The sequence below is a fragment of the Corvus kubaryi genome, unplaced genomic scaffold (genome assembly GCF_017639235.1).
Source record: "Corvus kubaryi isolate FWS band 111438036 unplaced genomic scaffold, C.kubaryi_AGA036_p1.0 37284, whole genome shotgun sequence".
Taxonomy (NCBI): Eukaryota; Metazoa; Chordata; class Aves; order Passeriformes; family Corvidae; genus Corvus; species Corvus kubaryi.
The window spans coordinates 6,211,544-6,227,023 of record NW_024581088.1 but is presented as its reverse complement, the minus strand read 5'-3'; the positions used below and the strand labels follow the sequence as shown (position 1 = coordinate 6,227,023).

The 15,480-nt window shown below is 52.1% G+C and overlaps 1 protein-coding gene across 3 annotated transcripts in view; it reads left to right on the top strand.

The window, feature by feature from the left end:
* The first annotated feature begins 864 nt into the window (after positions 1 to 864).
* Positions 865 to 15,480, top strand: part of SLC43A2 (solute carrier family 43 member 2) — a 31,968-nt gene continuing 17,352 nt past the window's right edge. The window contains exons 1-5 of one of the 3 annotated variants that reach the window (XM_042026161.1): positions 865 to 932; positions 2,451 to 2,647; positions 9,536 to 9,725; positions 10,711 to 10,766; positions 11,474 to 11,550. In XM_042026161.1, the coding sequence (XP_041882095.1) occupies positions 2,488 to 2,647; positions 9,536 to 9,725; positions 10,711 to 10,766; positions 11,474 to 11,550 (483 nt within the window). In that variant the 5' untranslated portion in view covers positions 865 to 932; positions 2,451 to 2,487. Of the gene's footprint in view, positions 933 to 966; positions 1,045 to 2,450; positions 2,648 to 9,535; positions 9,726 to 10,710; positions 10,767 to 11,473; positions 11,551 to 15,480 lie in introns of those variants that run through there. The other 2 variants (XM_042026160.1, XM_042026162.1) reach the window with 2 other exon arrangements.

Genomic DNA, 15,480 nt, shown 5'->3' with positions numbered 1-15,480 from the left:
CCGGGTGTCCCCGAGGAGGGTCCGTGTGTGCGGCTGTGTGTGTGTGTTTGTGTGTGTGTGTTTGTGTGTCTGTGTGTCTGTGTGTCCTGCTCGGCCCCGTGCCCAGCCCCGGTTGTCGCGTCCGGGTGCGTGCGGCTGTCCCGGGAGAGCCCAGGTGCAGCCCGGAGCGGGGGTACCGGGGGATGGGAGAGGAGGAGGGGGTCGGGGAAGGTACTGGGAGGTACCTGGATACCGGGAGGGGGGTACCGGGGAGGGGTCCCGGGGGATATCGAGGCGTACCGCAGGAGTAGCGGCGGGAATCGAGGCGGGTAGCAGGGGCGGCGTACAGAGATACCGGAGGGTATCGAGGGAGTACTGAAGGTGACACCGGGGAGTACCGGGTGATAAAAATACCAGGGGATATCTGGGGGTGGGAGGTACTTGGGGGAGATAGCTGGGGATACCGGGGAGTAGATATCGCGGGTTACCGGTGGGAGAAATGGTGTGGTTAGCGGGAGAAGATGTCGAGGGATATTGGTGGGAGATAGCGGGGGGTCCCGTGGGATCCGAGGGATCTCGGGGGAAGATACCGGGGCGGGGGAGGATATTGGGGGATCCCGTGGGGAGGTACCGGGGGGAGATACGGGGGAGGGATACCGGGGGTCCAGGAGGAAGATATCGGGGGGGACCTCAGGGGGGTCCCGTGGGGATCCCGAGGGGAGATCCCGGGGGGTTCCCGGGGGGAGATCCCGGGGGGTTCCCGGGGGTCCCGCGAGGGGGGTCCCGCCCGGGGCGGCGGCGGGGGGCGAACCGGCACGTGCCCCAGCGGCAGCGGCGCGCGCGGCCATTGGCTGAGGCGGCGGCCAATCAGCGGCCGCGCCTGTTTTGCCTCCGAGGGCGGATAAAAAGCCCGGGTGGGACCGTGGTGAAGCGGAACGGGCGCGGCGGCGGCGGTGAGCGGGCGCGGGCTGTGTGCCGCGGGCCCTGCCGGGCGGGCTGCGGGGCGCACCGGGCGGGAGCGGGCCGTACCGGGCGGGCTGCGATCGCAGCGGCTGCCGGAGCCGGGTGGGGTTTGCATGGAAGGGGGCAATGCGGAGGCAGGGGTTGCGTGGGGGGCATCGGGGGATTCACCCGTGGGAGTGGCAGGCGGCTGAGGGAGAGGGGATGGAGGGGCGGAGTGTGGGTGGGGGGGCTGGATGGCGAGGAGCGAGGGGGATGCTGCGGGGCTGTTCGGGGGTGTGGGATGCAGCGGGGGTGATGTGGGGAGTGGGGTGTGCTGGGGGACACTGAGGGGGTGCGTGGGGGGCGGCTGATAGCGGGCTGTAGCTCTTGTCGCAGAGAGGATCGCTGGGCTGGGGAGGGGGCTGCGGGTGCCGGGATGAGGAAGAAGAGGAGGAGGTGATGGAGGAAATGCGTTGTGGGCTGTGCTGGGGCAGCGGGCCTGCGCTGTGGGTGGGGGGGCACGGCTGCAGGCTGGCTTCCAGGGCAAGGGGCTCTGAACCGACTGCTGTGGCTGGAAAGGGGCCCTGACCTCCAGGCATCCCTGCAGGGAGCCGGGTCAGACCCCCAGCCCGCCAAAGCAGCCGGTGCTGGGGTCTCGCTAATAAGAGAAGCTGTCCTGGCTGGATGCGTGGCTAGCTGGTTTTCCCACAGTGCAGGCTGAGGTGTGCTTGGGCTGGGAAAAGCCTTAGTTTGTCTCCAAGGGCCACCTGCCTGGTGACACAGGGGTGGCCCCTCACCTCGAGGCTCCCCAGGGCTGCCCCTTGGACAACCAGGTGTGTTCCCAAATTTGCTCGCTCCCCAGGAACTGGGACACAGTGAATGCATCTCCAGCATCTGGGGCAGCCTGGAGATGCCAGTGAGCTGCAGTGTCCCCCAGCTGGGTGGTCTGGCAGGCGGCAAAAAGTGCTCCTTGATGAGCCATTGGTGGTATAAACTGCATTTATAGAACCCTCACACACCTTCCGGAGCAGGAACAGAGAAGACCTGGTGGGTCTCTGAAGCCACCCCTGGGGATGTGGGGCTGTGTCTCCTGTCCCAGCCCCTGCCTGATGGCAGTGGGGAGATCGGGGTGCTGGCTGGAGCCCCCCTGCCCTGGCATTTATTCCCTCCCTGCCTTACAAATGAGGTGCCTGCCCTGTGCCGGGGCAGTGGGCTCCGGGCAGTGGCTGTTTGCTGCATTTTCATACCTGTTGCTCGGGAAGTGGAACAGAGTCCTTGAGCAGAGCCCTGTGTCACACAGACCGAGCCCCCGAGGGGCTCTTCCAAGGGCACCTGTGCCTCCCCCATCCCTCCAGGTCGCTTGGCAAGCTGGTACCTGCAAAAGCCAGTTCTGCACCCAAGTGCCTGGCATTCAGCAGGCAGCTTTGCTTGGGTGCTAGTAGGGAGATTCCTTAAACCATGGGGTTTTTTGGTGCTTTCTGAGCAATCTGTGCTGTGTGTGTGGACTCACTGGATGTTGTTCCCTGCAGGTTTGAGGCTCTGAAAGAGGCCACCCCCCAGGCAGCCATGGCCCCCACACTGGCCACGGCGCACCGGCGGCGCTGGTGGATGGCGTTCACAGCCATCATCGAGAACCTGCTCTTCTCCGCTGTCCTGCTGGGCTGGGGGTCCCTGCTCATCATGCTGAAGGCAGAAGGGTTTTATTCCTACCTGTGCTACGGGCTAGGTAAGGATGCTCTGGGCTCGTGTGTGGTTCTCTGTTCTAGGGTGGTGTGGAGCTGGTTGGAGGAGGGCTGAGCTCCACATTGGTCCCAGGAGAGAAGGAAGGGATGTGTGCTCCTTTCCAAAACCAGTGACATCCTTGTGATGGTGCAGTATGCCTGTAGGTGCTGTTGCTTTAGAGTGATTGGAAAAAGGAGCTTTAATGCTGAGGTAGAGCTTTTCTGGATGGCCTTTTCCACTTGGCCATGGGTTCTTCCTCTGCAGGGGAAGGCTGGATGGATTCTGGAGGATGATGATTTGTGGGGGGGCTTCTCCTGAGTTTGAGAGGAACTTTGTCCTTGGTGGTAAGAAAACAAGGAGCATGGGTGGCAATAATATCAGGGCAGTCCAGTGCTGCTGTTGAGGAGAATTTGTGGAAGTAAATGCTTCTGATTGTTCCTCTCCTTCTTCAAGCACCCAGGATGTGCTCAAACCAGGCTGTATTTCTGTGAGGGCTTGGGATTTACCCTCTGCCCCAGCCAGAAGTGGCTGTCCCTGTTGCAGACACAGCCTGCAAGGGGAGAGACAATTTTGTGGTGTGGGAAGGGTAATCCTGGGAAAACAGCCTGGATGTGGACATCTGTCCCCAGCCTGGGCATGGAGAGAATTAAGCATCCCACAGCATGTTTGGGTGGTCAGTGGGGTTAAGAAGAACCCGAGGGTAAAGGTGTGGTGTGGATTTGGAAAGCTGCTGTGGTGACTGAGGGTTTGTGTGTGCTCAGAGAAAGGAAGGGCAAAGTGAAGAGAGGCAGTCTGGGCTCTGTCCAGAGATGTGTGATGGAGACTGGGACTGAATCAGCCCATCTGGGGCTGATGGAGGAAGCAGTTTGTGAAAAGAGCTGGAAATCAGTGCATGTACCCTCAGTGAGTAAGGGCTGAGAAGAGTGGGGGAAAACAAGCGTGGGGGAACAAAGTGCAGGCAAAGGTGCCTGTGAATAGTTGCGATGATACTTTGGGTTTTGCTCATTCATCAGCTGCTTGTTATCTCTCCTGCTTTGTGTACCAGAGCCTGGGTTGGTGCACCTGGCAAACATGCACGTGTTTCAGTCTTTTATCAGCTGTAGCTTGGCTGCTCGATCTCCATCCGGTGCTCTGCTCTCAGGGCAGTGCTCCCAAGCGTGTCCGTGTCACTCGGGTCTCCAGGAGCATTCCAGTGCCTGGAGACCTTGCAGGACTTCTATTCAAGGCTGCTGTGTTCTCTCCACATCATGGAGACTTCGTCACATGCCTGTGTAAGAGTTCACATTAAACTATCAGGTGGAGACTTTCTGCCACCCAGATAAAGCACACGGGAGCTGATAAGCAAATGCTGACTGTCTCAGTGAGCAGGCATTTCCCTGTCTGCTTCCTGAGATGTGCTCTGCTGACAAGAGCTCCACTTAGGGCCCATCTCCTGCTCTTTGCCTTGATTCCTTTCAGTTTGTCCCAAATCAAAGGTCCATCTGGGTTTCTCACTCCTGTTTGCTAATCTGTGGCTTTTCTGGCTCTCCCCGTGGGAGTGCCCATGCCCACAGATCACAGGGAAGATGCAGATGTTTGGACTGCTGTGAAATTGCTGCCCTGGGGGCAACTGCTCCCTCCCAGTGGCCAACCTGTGCCCTGAGGCAAGAAAGCTTAATCCCTGAGAAGAAACTTGTGTAGTCAAATGTTCTTATTGTCCTTAAATATCTGGCCATCAGTGCTGAACTCGGTGATGGCTTGTGATGAGCTTTGGGACATTCATCCGTGCTGACTCACTTTCCTTTTTCTGCTTTTGTCCTCACTGGAAGAGTTTTGTGGGGAAGACTCCTGGCTCCAAGTGTGTGGAGACTCTCAATGACCAGCCCCAAGCTGAGTTTTCCCTTTGCTGGGATTAGGGTTTGCCTTTTTCAGTGTAATCTATTGACTTCTGCAGCCAAGTGGGTGCTTGGCTGGAAAGTTGGTGCAAACAAATCATGACTAGTAGCCTTTGGGCACTTGTTGTTCCTAATGCTGCTGTGGGCATGTAAGTATTGCAAAAAAAAATAGACTTTTCCTAATGAGCCAAAGGTTCTTGGCAGGGCTTTTGGTTTGTCAGCAAAAGCTCTTGCACTTTGTGATGCTTTCCAATGAAAGGCAGAACTAGACCTTGTCCCTTCTGCAGGCTCTTCTCTGAAGGTACCAGCAGCTGCCCAGAAAGTGCTGCAGTTCATGAAGGACTCCTTGTCTCCCTGTTGAATCCCTGGCTTTCCGTGCTTGCCCTTGGCTCCTTGCGTTGGATTTTACTCAGCCACTGTACAAACGTGGGGTCCAAGGGACTCAGTGGCATGAGGGTGGAGATGGACACCTGGGGAAAAAAAAGGTCTGAAATAACAAAATATTTTTAGAGCAGTTGTGCAACAGGGCTGGAGTGGGGGAGTTGTACCTGTTGGGCCACCTCCTGAGAGGTATGTTTGAAATTCGCTGACAAGGAGCCTGGTAGTAGCACTTTGTTCCCATTTTAATTTTACTACACTACTACTTGGCCTTTAACCAACTGAAGCAGCATCTTTTATTCGGTGTGAGTGCTGACTCCACAGTCTTTATCACAGTTCTGGGCCTTATCAGCTCGTGGGGAATTTGATCAGTCCAGGGCCTTGCCTTGCTATGATGTTTCTGGGATTGGGAAGCTGAACGCTTGGGTCTGAAACATGTTTAAAAAAAGAGTCCTGAACTTGATAATCTGCTCACAAAGAGCAGAGATAAGGGGCACGGAGGGCTTTCTTCTGAGACAGGACTGCAGAATACCAAAGGGATGATAAGCTAATTCACTTACAGCAAGTTAAGGAGCCCTGACGTGGTCATAGGGGGAAGGTGCTACCTTGCAGCTCTTTTCCCTTATTTATCTGAGGTGGGGAACTTGCAGTCTGAAGGTCCCTTACAATCTGAGGAGATAATGACAGCAACGGTTTGTGAAAAGGCTACACACGTGAGCCTGTAAACAGAAAAAGATTAGTACAGGAAACACACTGTGCTGATCAGCAGCTGTTATGGGAAGGTGCTGGCCCTGGGTGAGAACTGCAGCAAAATGAAACCACAGCTGGGATGAGAAGGGGAGTTTAACTGAGACTGTGCCTTGGTCACATATGAAGCTTTCAGGCACCCAGAGAGGGGGTCCTGGAAGTGCAAGTGGAGGGGCAGGGAAACCCGAACAAATTGCTTTTGCAGTGGTACAAATCAAGAACATCCCCTCCCAGTTCCCAGAAGTATGACACCATCCTGAAAAGAGAAAACATGTTCTTATGTGGGCAGACTGCAGAATCAGTTGTTTGCACATGTCGTTCAGTATGCTATTTTTTTAACACCAATACTCCCAGTTCTTTGCCCTTGATTTGTCTTTTTTTTTTCCCTCTCCTTTCTTTTCTCTTTTATTTCTATAAAAGAAATGAGGAGGAAGGTGAGGGGTGTGCAGGCTGTGTTCTACAGAGCTACTGTCAGGGTGGCTGGGGGTGTCCTGCCTGTTTGACTCAGTCTGATCCATGAAACAAGATGAAAGGAAAGCTCCTCTCTGCCATCTGAGATGGCAGTCACTCCTGGAAAAGCCAGACTCGTTCCTCTGCTGATGTGGTGTGTGTGTGTGCCTGGGATTTGAAGAGGTCAGTGAAGAGCAGTTAATGATTGACCCTTGCATGGAACCTGCAGCACTTAATTTGGGAGAAAGGATGGCTTTAAATGTTCCAGCCTGAACAAATCCCAGCGATGATCTTGACATAAATGATTACCCAGGCAGCCTTCTCCTCACCTAAGCTGTCATTCTTTAAATAGTAACTTGAACTACTAATTGGGCAGTAGAAATCCTGCTGCTTGTGTGGGGAGTGCTGTAAAAATAGGCAGCAATGTTCTTGTAATTGCTGGTAAAGACTTGTAGCTTCTCCTGGCGCAGCAGTGAGTGAGCACAGCCTCTGTGCTGCTGCCTCGCCCAGGTGTCACACCTGGAGTGCTGTATGCAGGTGGACTTGGCAAGAGAATTTGGGGAGGGCATCACTGTAGGCATAGAGCCAGCCCTTCCCCACAGCAGTTTTCCAGATGGAGCCAGGCATGTAGGATATTTTCCCCAGGAGTGTGGCGTGCACTGATCTGGAACAGGATCTGAGCTGTGATTGAGGGGAAGCTGCTGTTTGCTGTAACCAGGTGCATTAGGTAGGTGAGTAGTTAGGCAGGTTCTCTGCCCATTAAACCCCTCCTAGCTGCCTGTCCTGTGCTGCCATTCACTCTCCTGTGCTGGCACCCAAATCCATGCTCCTGGATGAGCTGGCTCTTGGTTGGACCTTGTGCCTGCTGCACACACCTGCAGCTGCTCCAAAATGTTCTGTTTATGGAGGTGGCTCAAAGGATCGGGAATGTCAGGGTGCCAAGGGCTGCTGGAATCATTTCCATTATGCCTCAATGGATCTTGTTGCTTAGGAGCTGCTTCTATTTTCACAATTTGTATTTCCACATAGCACTGTTGCCTGGCCCCTGCTTGGAGCTGGGGCTGAGCACCTGTAAACAAGGTCGTTGTGCAGGCAGGGAGTGAAGTTTGGTGTCCCATTCCCAGCCTTTCTGGCTGCAGCAAATGTTCAGAGAGGGGCAAATTTCTTTGCTGTTTCCACAGCTTTCTGAGCTGTGTCCTCATCACCTCCTGGTGTTGGTGCCCACCGTGTACACTGGTTATGGGAGGGCCAGCAGGTGTGTGCTGTGCAAACTCTTTGGGGACGTGCAGCAGCTGAACAAATCAAAACATGAACAGGAATTCATATTCTCCAGCTTTAAAGGCTGAATATTTCTGTTTTGAGATCTCTTTGTGGGGAGGGTTACTGAGGCTTTAACACGTGCAGCCACAAGTTATAAGGTCACTGCATTGTTCGTGTCCCTCCACCCTCCTTCCACTCCGCAGCTGAGCTGTCTCTGGAGAGTGCTGACACAGGGAAACTGCTACTACTTTGTCAATTCCCCCCCCCTTCCTTGTTTTCCCGAGTTTCACCTCTCACCCACATCTGTTTCCTATGAATTTATCTTTGTGGAGAGCCCAAAAGCCTTGATGCTGTGGGTGAAAACTGCTGAGAGCCTCCCAGAGTCTGTCCAGGACTGATTTCTAAGGATGTGCCTTGGGCTGCAGTGCTGCCTTCCTTGCAGAGGAGATGCTGCTGGTGGCACATGTGACATTTTGGGGATATTTGTTGCTTACTCTGGCTATCCATGGCTAACAGGGCGAGAGAAGGGGCAGATTAAGTTATCGATCAGGAGCACATGGCAGTGGAAAGGAACATGGGCAGTTTGAAACCATCTTAGCAAAGATGCTGGTGGGAGCAATGGAAATGGGGAGAAATGCCCCTGCCTCCCTTGGAGTGCTGGGAGGGGCCCCAGGAAGGTTTGCAAGCAGCTCCAAAGCCTCAGATATCAGTGCCTGAGTTCCTGCTGATACCTAATGGCAGGAAGCTGGAGTGAGGTTTGTTTGCAGTGGACACAAAGCTGGCAGGGTGGTTTAGAGCAGCTGGGAGAGCCAGGGTGAAACCAGTTAGAGTTGGAGGGGCTGAGGCTTGGGTAGAAAGGGAGGGAGGTGCAAGATGGGGCTGTGTTAACTCCAGAGATGTAGGGGAGTGTGAGAGCAGCCAAGGGGATCTCCTCCACCAGCCACACCAAGCAGTGAATGTGAAGTCACTAGTACATGGGGGATTCCTGCTAATTAACTAAACCAGCCAGGGCTCGCTGGGAATCTCCAGCTTCACTTCATGCTGGTGGTTATGTCAGTGACTTCTCTCTTTGTTCCTCCTTTAATATTGAACTTTGTCAGATCAATTATTAAATATGAAGGAGAGTGTTTTATATCACTGGCTTGCAGCAGCAGCAAGGAGCAAGTGCTTTGTCATACCAGCAAAGGTTCCAGGGAAGTGTTGGGAGAAGGAGAGGTGGAGTGCACTGGAGCTGTGAGTTAATGGGAGTCTGAATGCACACGTACTCACTCGAGGAGTTGTAAGCAACCTCGGGATAGGCATGTAACAGGAGAAGAGTTGACATGAGGCAGTAAAAGGGAACTTCTTTCCTTTTTTTTTTCTTTTGAACTGTCCTGTTTCTGTCTCGGTTACACAACGTGGGCTCTGTTCAGCGTGGGAGTTTGCATGCAGAGTTCCTCATGTAAGGGCAAGAACAGAAAGCTGGGGATATAATTGATCTGTATGACCTAAACCCATTTTGAAAGAATAGAAAATGCTAATTACGGGGCAGGAGTTAAAGATGTATCAATCCTTTAAAAAAACAGAGAAGGCAGGTGAGCTGCCAAGGCCCCCTGCGAACAGGGTAGTTAAATCCAGGAAGGATTTTTCAGAGCCAGGGCAGTCAAAGCAGGGTGGCTACTGCAAAGCCATTCTTCATCCTGATGCCTGCAGTGAGGGTAGGAAGCTTTTCATTTGAGCAGGCTGTTGCTCAGTGCCAGGCCTTGTCAGCCTGGTGTCTGGAACCAAAATAACTGATTTGGCTGTAGCTGTCGTTAGCTTTGTTAGGGAAAGGATCTCTGAGAACACGACAGCTGTAGATTAGGAGGACCTTATTTTTGTATCAGTCCCTTTAGGTTCAGCTGGGTTTAGTCTCCTGTAATTGCCAGGCCATTGCTGTGTAGTTGTTTCAATAAATTAATGAATCTCCATCCTTAGGTTTTTACCCTGCTGCTGCATGGGATGCCTGTCCCCTGGGTGCCTTCCTTGCTCAAAGCAGAGCTCATCAGGTTTCCCTCATCCTTCTGCTGCTCTCCTTCTCCATTTCTCACTGATTAGAATAAAAACTGGACTGTGGAGGGCATATGCCCAGCAGGGCTTTTCCCTTTCCTCCTCCCTGCAGCATTTCAAGCCTCATCCTAACTGTCCTCTCTCACCCTGTGTAGAGACCACCACCAACAGCTCTGAGGACGAGAACAGCACAGCTTCAGAGCACAAATGGCCTTCCTGCAATGCCCAGGATGAAATGCTGAACTTGGCCTTCACCATCGGCTCCTTCCTGCTCAGTGCCATCACGCTGCCCTTGGGAATTGTCATGGACAAGTACGGCCCTCGCAAGCTGCGGCTGCTGGGCAGGTGGGTGTGCCAGGGCTCCAGGGGTGGGCTGAGGGCTCAATTCCCACCCTGTCTGGGTGCTGTGCCTGTTGTGGGGTCCCTGCAGCCTTGGGAAGCGTCTGAGGGATGGGGCTGGGAGTTGTGCACAGGACAGCAGAGCAGCTCTGGGGTGATTTCAGCCAGCACAGTGAATTGCTCCATAAGGGAAGGGCCTGGAACTCCATGTCCACACTTCAGCTCTCCAGTGCTGCTCTGTGATCCCTGTCCAGATGGAGCCTGGAGGAAGAGCGGAGTCATTTGTGAGTCAGGGAGGGTAGCTTTCTCCTTGGGCTGGGAGCTATGTCCTGAGAGGCACAAACCCAAGATGTTACATCATTGTTCGTAGGCTGGGGAGTTAACTCAGGGATAAACATGTCCTGTTGCCTTTCCCAGGGCCCTTCTCTTCCATGTGGTGTGTGTTGCTTTCTGCCTCAAACAGAAGATTGTCAACTGCTTCTGTCATGGCACATAGGGATTAGTGACCTTTGCAATCAGTGGACCTCAGCACTGTTTTAATTATCACAATTTTAATGCAGTGAACTTGATCAGAAACCAAACTGGCCTGTGGGCAGAGTTGGAAAAACAGGGCAAGTTTCTGAGTCAGTCCCTACCAGAGAGGAATTGAGTGCTGGGGCTCAGGACAAGGGCTGCTGCTGCTGCTGCCTTTGGTCACCCCGAGGTGAGGGCCAGAAAAACTGTGCTGGAAAACCAGTGGGAATTTGGGTCCAGACAGGGCTGCGTCAGTGCTGGGAGGAAAGGTTCCTGCCTCAGCCCTTGTGCAAGGCTTGCCTGTAATACTTGTTTGCCAGTAATATTTGGGTATTTCCCTGGATTTTTCTTTCTGTATTGCCAGCTTCCCTCCCTCTTACAGAAATTGCCCTGCAAAGCACTGAGGAGGTGGAAGCAGCTGTAATTGACTGTGGGTGAGGCTGTTTGTGAGAAACTCATGGCTCTGGTTCCCTTTCAGTGCCTGCTTTGCTGTGTCCTGCGTGATGATCGCGTACGGTGCCAGTAACCCAGACTGTAAGTCGGCACCTTTCTGCTGAGCTGGGAGCATTTCAGGGCTGTGGTTTGGGGTTTTTGGGCAAGCAGAGTTCAAACTGTCACCCTCCAGTGCTGTACTGGGGTCTTGCTGGGGACACAAGCCAAGCAATCTGCCAGCCTGAGGGAGCTAAGTGGCTCTGGGAGGGGCTGGTGTTTCACAACACCAACTGGAGAGTGTAGCAAGGGCCAAACATCTGAGATACCCAGGTCTCTTAGTTTTTGTGTTTGGGCAGGGCCAGGTCCTGTAAAGGAGCAATTCCAAAGGAGTTCATGGCTTTTTCAGGGTTGGGAAATAGGTAACAGCACACAATGGGTAACTGTTTTTTTTGCCAGAGATAGATGGAGCCTGCTCCTCAAGAGCAGATAGTGAGATGGCACTTTGGATTCAGTTTGTTCAAGTAAATCTTCCTTTTGAGAGCCATCAGACAAGCTGCATCAGCGAGTCTGTTCATTAGAGAAAAGGAACCCTTCCATCCTGTCCTGAGCTCTGCCTTGGAGGAGAGCCCTGTCCGTCCCAGTCTGTGTGGCTGGGGGGAAGATGGGTGCTGGGTCAGGAACAGTGAGACATGTCCTGAGGGTGTTGATCCGCTGAGGTTTTTGCGTGTCAGGACCAAAGCCCTCAGGGCTCTGTCTCCTTTCCCTCTGCACCCAGTGGAAGCTAAGGGGAGGTTTTTTTATTGTTGCAGCTCTGTCTGTGCTGATATTCATTGCCCTGGCTCTGAATGGCTTTGGTGGGATGTGCATGACCTTCACATCGCTCACGGTAAGTGAGGAGTTACTACCTGACTGCTTTATCCCTCCCTGTGGCTGTGAGCTGGGCTGGCAGGAAAGAACAAAGTGGATCTTCTGCTTGTGGTTTGAATAGCACGTGCTTGTGTTTGGTACAAAGGGTCAGTCACCCTTAGGAGTGAGTCCTTGGTTGTTATTCTAAAGCTTGTTTGCCCCAATCCTTTTTTTTTTTTTTTTTTTTTTCCCACCTGCCCTTTGTATCTCAGGTGAAGGTGGGGGGAGGGGGAAAAAGGAAGTGTTTTTGTCTAGGACTCATCATGTGCCTTTACATCCAGTGCTCAGCTGCTTGGCACAGGCTGGATGTGTGTTTGCACTGGACTTAGCATTGACATAATGCAGGAAGAATCAGCAGGGCACAAACCCTTGCAGCTGGGTATGACCAGCTTTCTGCAAGCACAGTTTGCATCTCGCCCCGGGAAAATGGTTCTTCTTGATCACAAAAGCTTTTGCTTTTCAGAAGGCTGAGAATCCCTTACAGGCGTCCTTAGAAATGCTGTGTTGTTGGATGTGCACAGGCCACTTGGATATGTTCAGGATTATATGGAAAGCTTTGGTCAACAACTGTCAGCTGGATCTCTATGTTTTGGGGGTTCCTTCTGCCTGGAGGCAGAAGCAGTATCATTCTCCAAATAACTGCTTTATTTTCTGCCTCATTACCCTGATTGTTGTCAGTGTGGCTCAAACAGGGCTGGGTGGAAAGTCGCCCAGAAAACAAGCCTGGGAAGCACCGATTTTTTTTTTGAAATTTTTTTTTTCCCCCAGAGCTATAGTTGAGCACTTTCAGATTTGGACTGCACTACCTTGAACTTGCTGTTGAAGCAAAACTTCCTGTTAAAGTTACCTCTAATTTAACAGGGCTTAGACGCTGACTGGACAAGGCTTAGACACTGGCTGAGCTCCCGAGACCTAAATTTGGCAAAGGCTAGCTTTACAGAGCACTCTGTGTACTGTGCTTTTGCTGCTGCTTTCATATATTCAAAGCTTTCAAAACTCTGTGCAGATGTTGCTCTCTCCTTCATATGTGGTGTTCTTCACTGGAAGCCTTGGCTGTGACCCCGAGGAACTATAGAGCAAATGTCATCCTGCCACACTTCAAATAAAAGCAAGGAGAGGAGCACATCACTAGTGCTGTGGGAGAGGAGAGGATTCCCATCCTGCTGCTGCCAGCATTGGTTATTGTCTCTCTGGGTGGTTGTCAAGGGGTCACAGTTTATTTTAGAGCCACTGGTGATGATAGGAGTGAGGGCAGGATAGGGCAGGAATAGATTGGGTGTGCTGTAGTGTGGCTTTCAGCAGCAGAAGTAAGCAAAGCCACTTATTAGTGCCCTCATTAGTGAGCCAGCTCTGCAGTGCCAAGGAAGAGCAGCAGCAGGAAAATGTCAGATCTTCCAAGAAGAGATCCAAGCCTTGAGGAGGTCTGGAGGAAGCAGTGATGCTCTGAGGTCACACAGATGCCTCAGGTGGAGTCCATCCCCTCCAGGTGTACTCTGCAAAGAGCTGGGGTGGCTTCAGGCCTGACTTCTCAAATCCAGAGGCAGGTGTAGCTGCCTGTGCAGCTGCACAGAGGCATCTCAGTACCTGAGGTGTGTGAATGTGATTAAAAATAGCCTAAAGTGGGAGGGAAGCACTTCTTCACCTGCTCCAAAGTGTAGCTGTGCCGCTGACTATTGGAACCAGCTGTATTTTGGTGGTTGGCAGCTTACAGCTTTATCATTCTGCGTGCAAGCTGCACTTGGTGTGTCAAGAGCCATCTTCTGCTGTCACAGGGTGATACCTCGTGGATTCCTTCCAGCTGTGGCCCCTGGAGGCAGGCGAGGGAGGAATGTAGGGACAAGCCTGTGGCTTGTAGCCTGTGGGTGACGAACATGCTGTGCTCTGCCTTGTGCCCAGGAGGAGATGGGCTGAACGCTGAAAGGGGACACTCAAAAGACCTTTGTAAGGATGTTCATTACCGAGGCACTGAGCCCTGCTTGGCTCTGGGTGCTGGGGAGCTCGGGCTGGCTGGCACAGGCGCTGGCCGCTGGGCACACACCGGCGTGCACCAGTCACAGCGTGGTGACTCCCTTCTGCCAGCTGCAGGTGACCCGAGGCGCTCCAGGAAATGGGTCAGACCCACTGGTGCAGTGGTCCTCAGCCACCCCAGGCAGGGTTTGGTTACTGCTTTGTTGCAGGGTGTCCCTGAAACCCAGCTTGTGGGGCTTCAGGTGTTGACACCTCCTGGGACGTGGTGTGATCTTGTGGCAGGGACCCTCAGACAGGGATAAAGGGGATCTCTGAGGATTAGAGCCTCTTGAGTTTAAAGCCTTTTTCAGTAACAAGTCCCCAGGGTATCATGAGAGCACATGGTAAGCTGTGGAGCCAAAACAAGCTGCTGTTCCGGGGTGCCTCGTCTGTGGCTTGGGGAGGAGGGGGCAGCCAGCAAATGGTTCCCAGTTCTGGGAACAAGGTCAGGCTGTGCCTGTTGTTAAAATGCAGAGGGGAGATTTCTGCCTTGTGGCTTGGTCTTGGCCAATATAAGTGAAGATTGGAAATGGAAACAGATCTGTGTTGGTGGCTCTGACAGCAACACAGGAATCTGGCGCTGGTTCTGCTCCGAAGCTGTTTCATGCAAAGAAATAAACATGTGTGATAAATTACCACAAAGAGCCTTTTATAGATTGTTCTCTGTCCTGTTTTCCTTTCAAAGAATTACAGCTGCTTTGCTCTGATTTTCTGCTACAAACAGCCCCCTTTAATCAGAGGGGGGGGGACAGCTCTGTGTAGGGAATCTTCTTTCTTGGAAATATTAGGAAAACTTAGGTCTCTGTGAGCTTTTGTTTGTTGGAGAATGGGAACAGGAGTTTCCATATGCAGAGGGGGCAGTTCGAGGCTTTCTTTGAGAGCATATTTTTAGCGTCTGTGTAACTTCCAAATACACCCCCAATAGGGAAAACAAAGTTTAATTGAACAAAAATACCATTTTTCAGTAGTCTAGTTCTCAATGCCTTGATTTTTTTCCACTGTATTTTCAAATAGTCCTTGCAAGAGGAGGGAAACAGGGTTTGGTAGCAATGGGTATTTTCTGTATATGGAATGTCTCCAAGGAAAAGCTCGAAAACAATATAAATTATTTTAAACTCGCTGTAGGGCAGATGAGGAAAAAAATCTGCAAGAGGAAATGATTTATCAGTTTAAGATTACAGCCCTGCAATAAAGGACTCCAGTAATAAACAGTTACGTGTGGCAACATTCACTGAGTGTCTTTGTGACAGGGCATAAAGTTAATAGTACATTGAGTATTAGCAACCTTTAAACAAGAAGCTTTAGAGTTCCTGTCGTCATAGGTCTTGCAGAATTGGAGCTGTCATACCAGAATGGGCAGAAGTTAGTGGAGGAGTCACTTCTGGCCTGCGGGGATGAGATCAGAATGAAGATTAGATCCTTTTTGGTGGCAGAAAAACAGAGCTCAGTTGCTCCATGGCTTGTGTTTTTTGTTGTTTTTTTTTTTTTCTCTCTCCTCTCCGTGGTTCATTTTTTCCAATGCTTGCTACTATAAAGACAGCATGAAAAATGACTTGGTAAATATTGCATGTTATTTTTGTAGCTGGTCTTTAGATGAGACCTGCACAGGCACTGTCAATGCTGGCACAGTCTGAGAGGTTTTCTGTCTTGAAGGGACTTTTCCCCCTTCATCTCCTCTCTGCCCCTCCAGGTAGTCCCACATTTCTCTTCCTTCCAAGTTCTCAATGTTTGCAGTTTCTTCTTTGATTGGGCTGGATAAGACATTAAATCTCTTCTGTCCAATTTTTTAATCTAGCTGCTTGCTTGGTGCCAAATTGGATTTTAGGAAGTCTTTAGCCTTTCTAGGACTTCAGTCCCAGTCAAGGCAGAAGCAGCCTTGGGTTCTCCTGGTCATGGCTGCCTG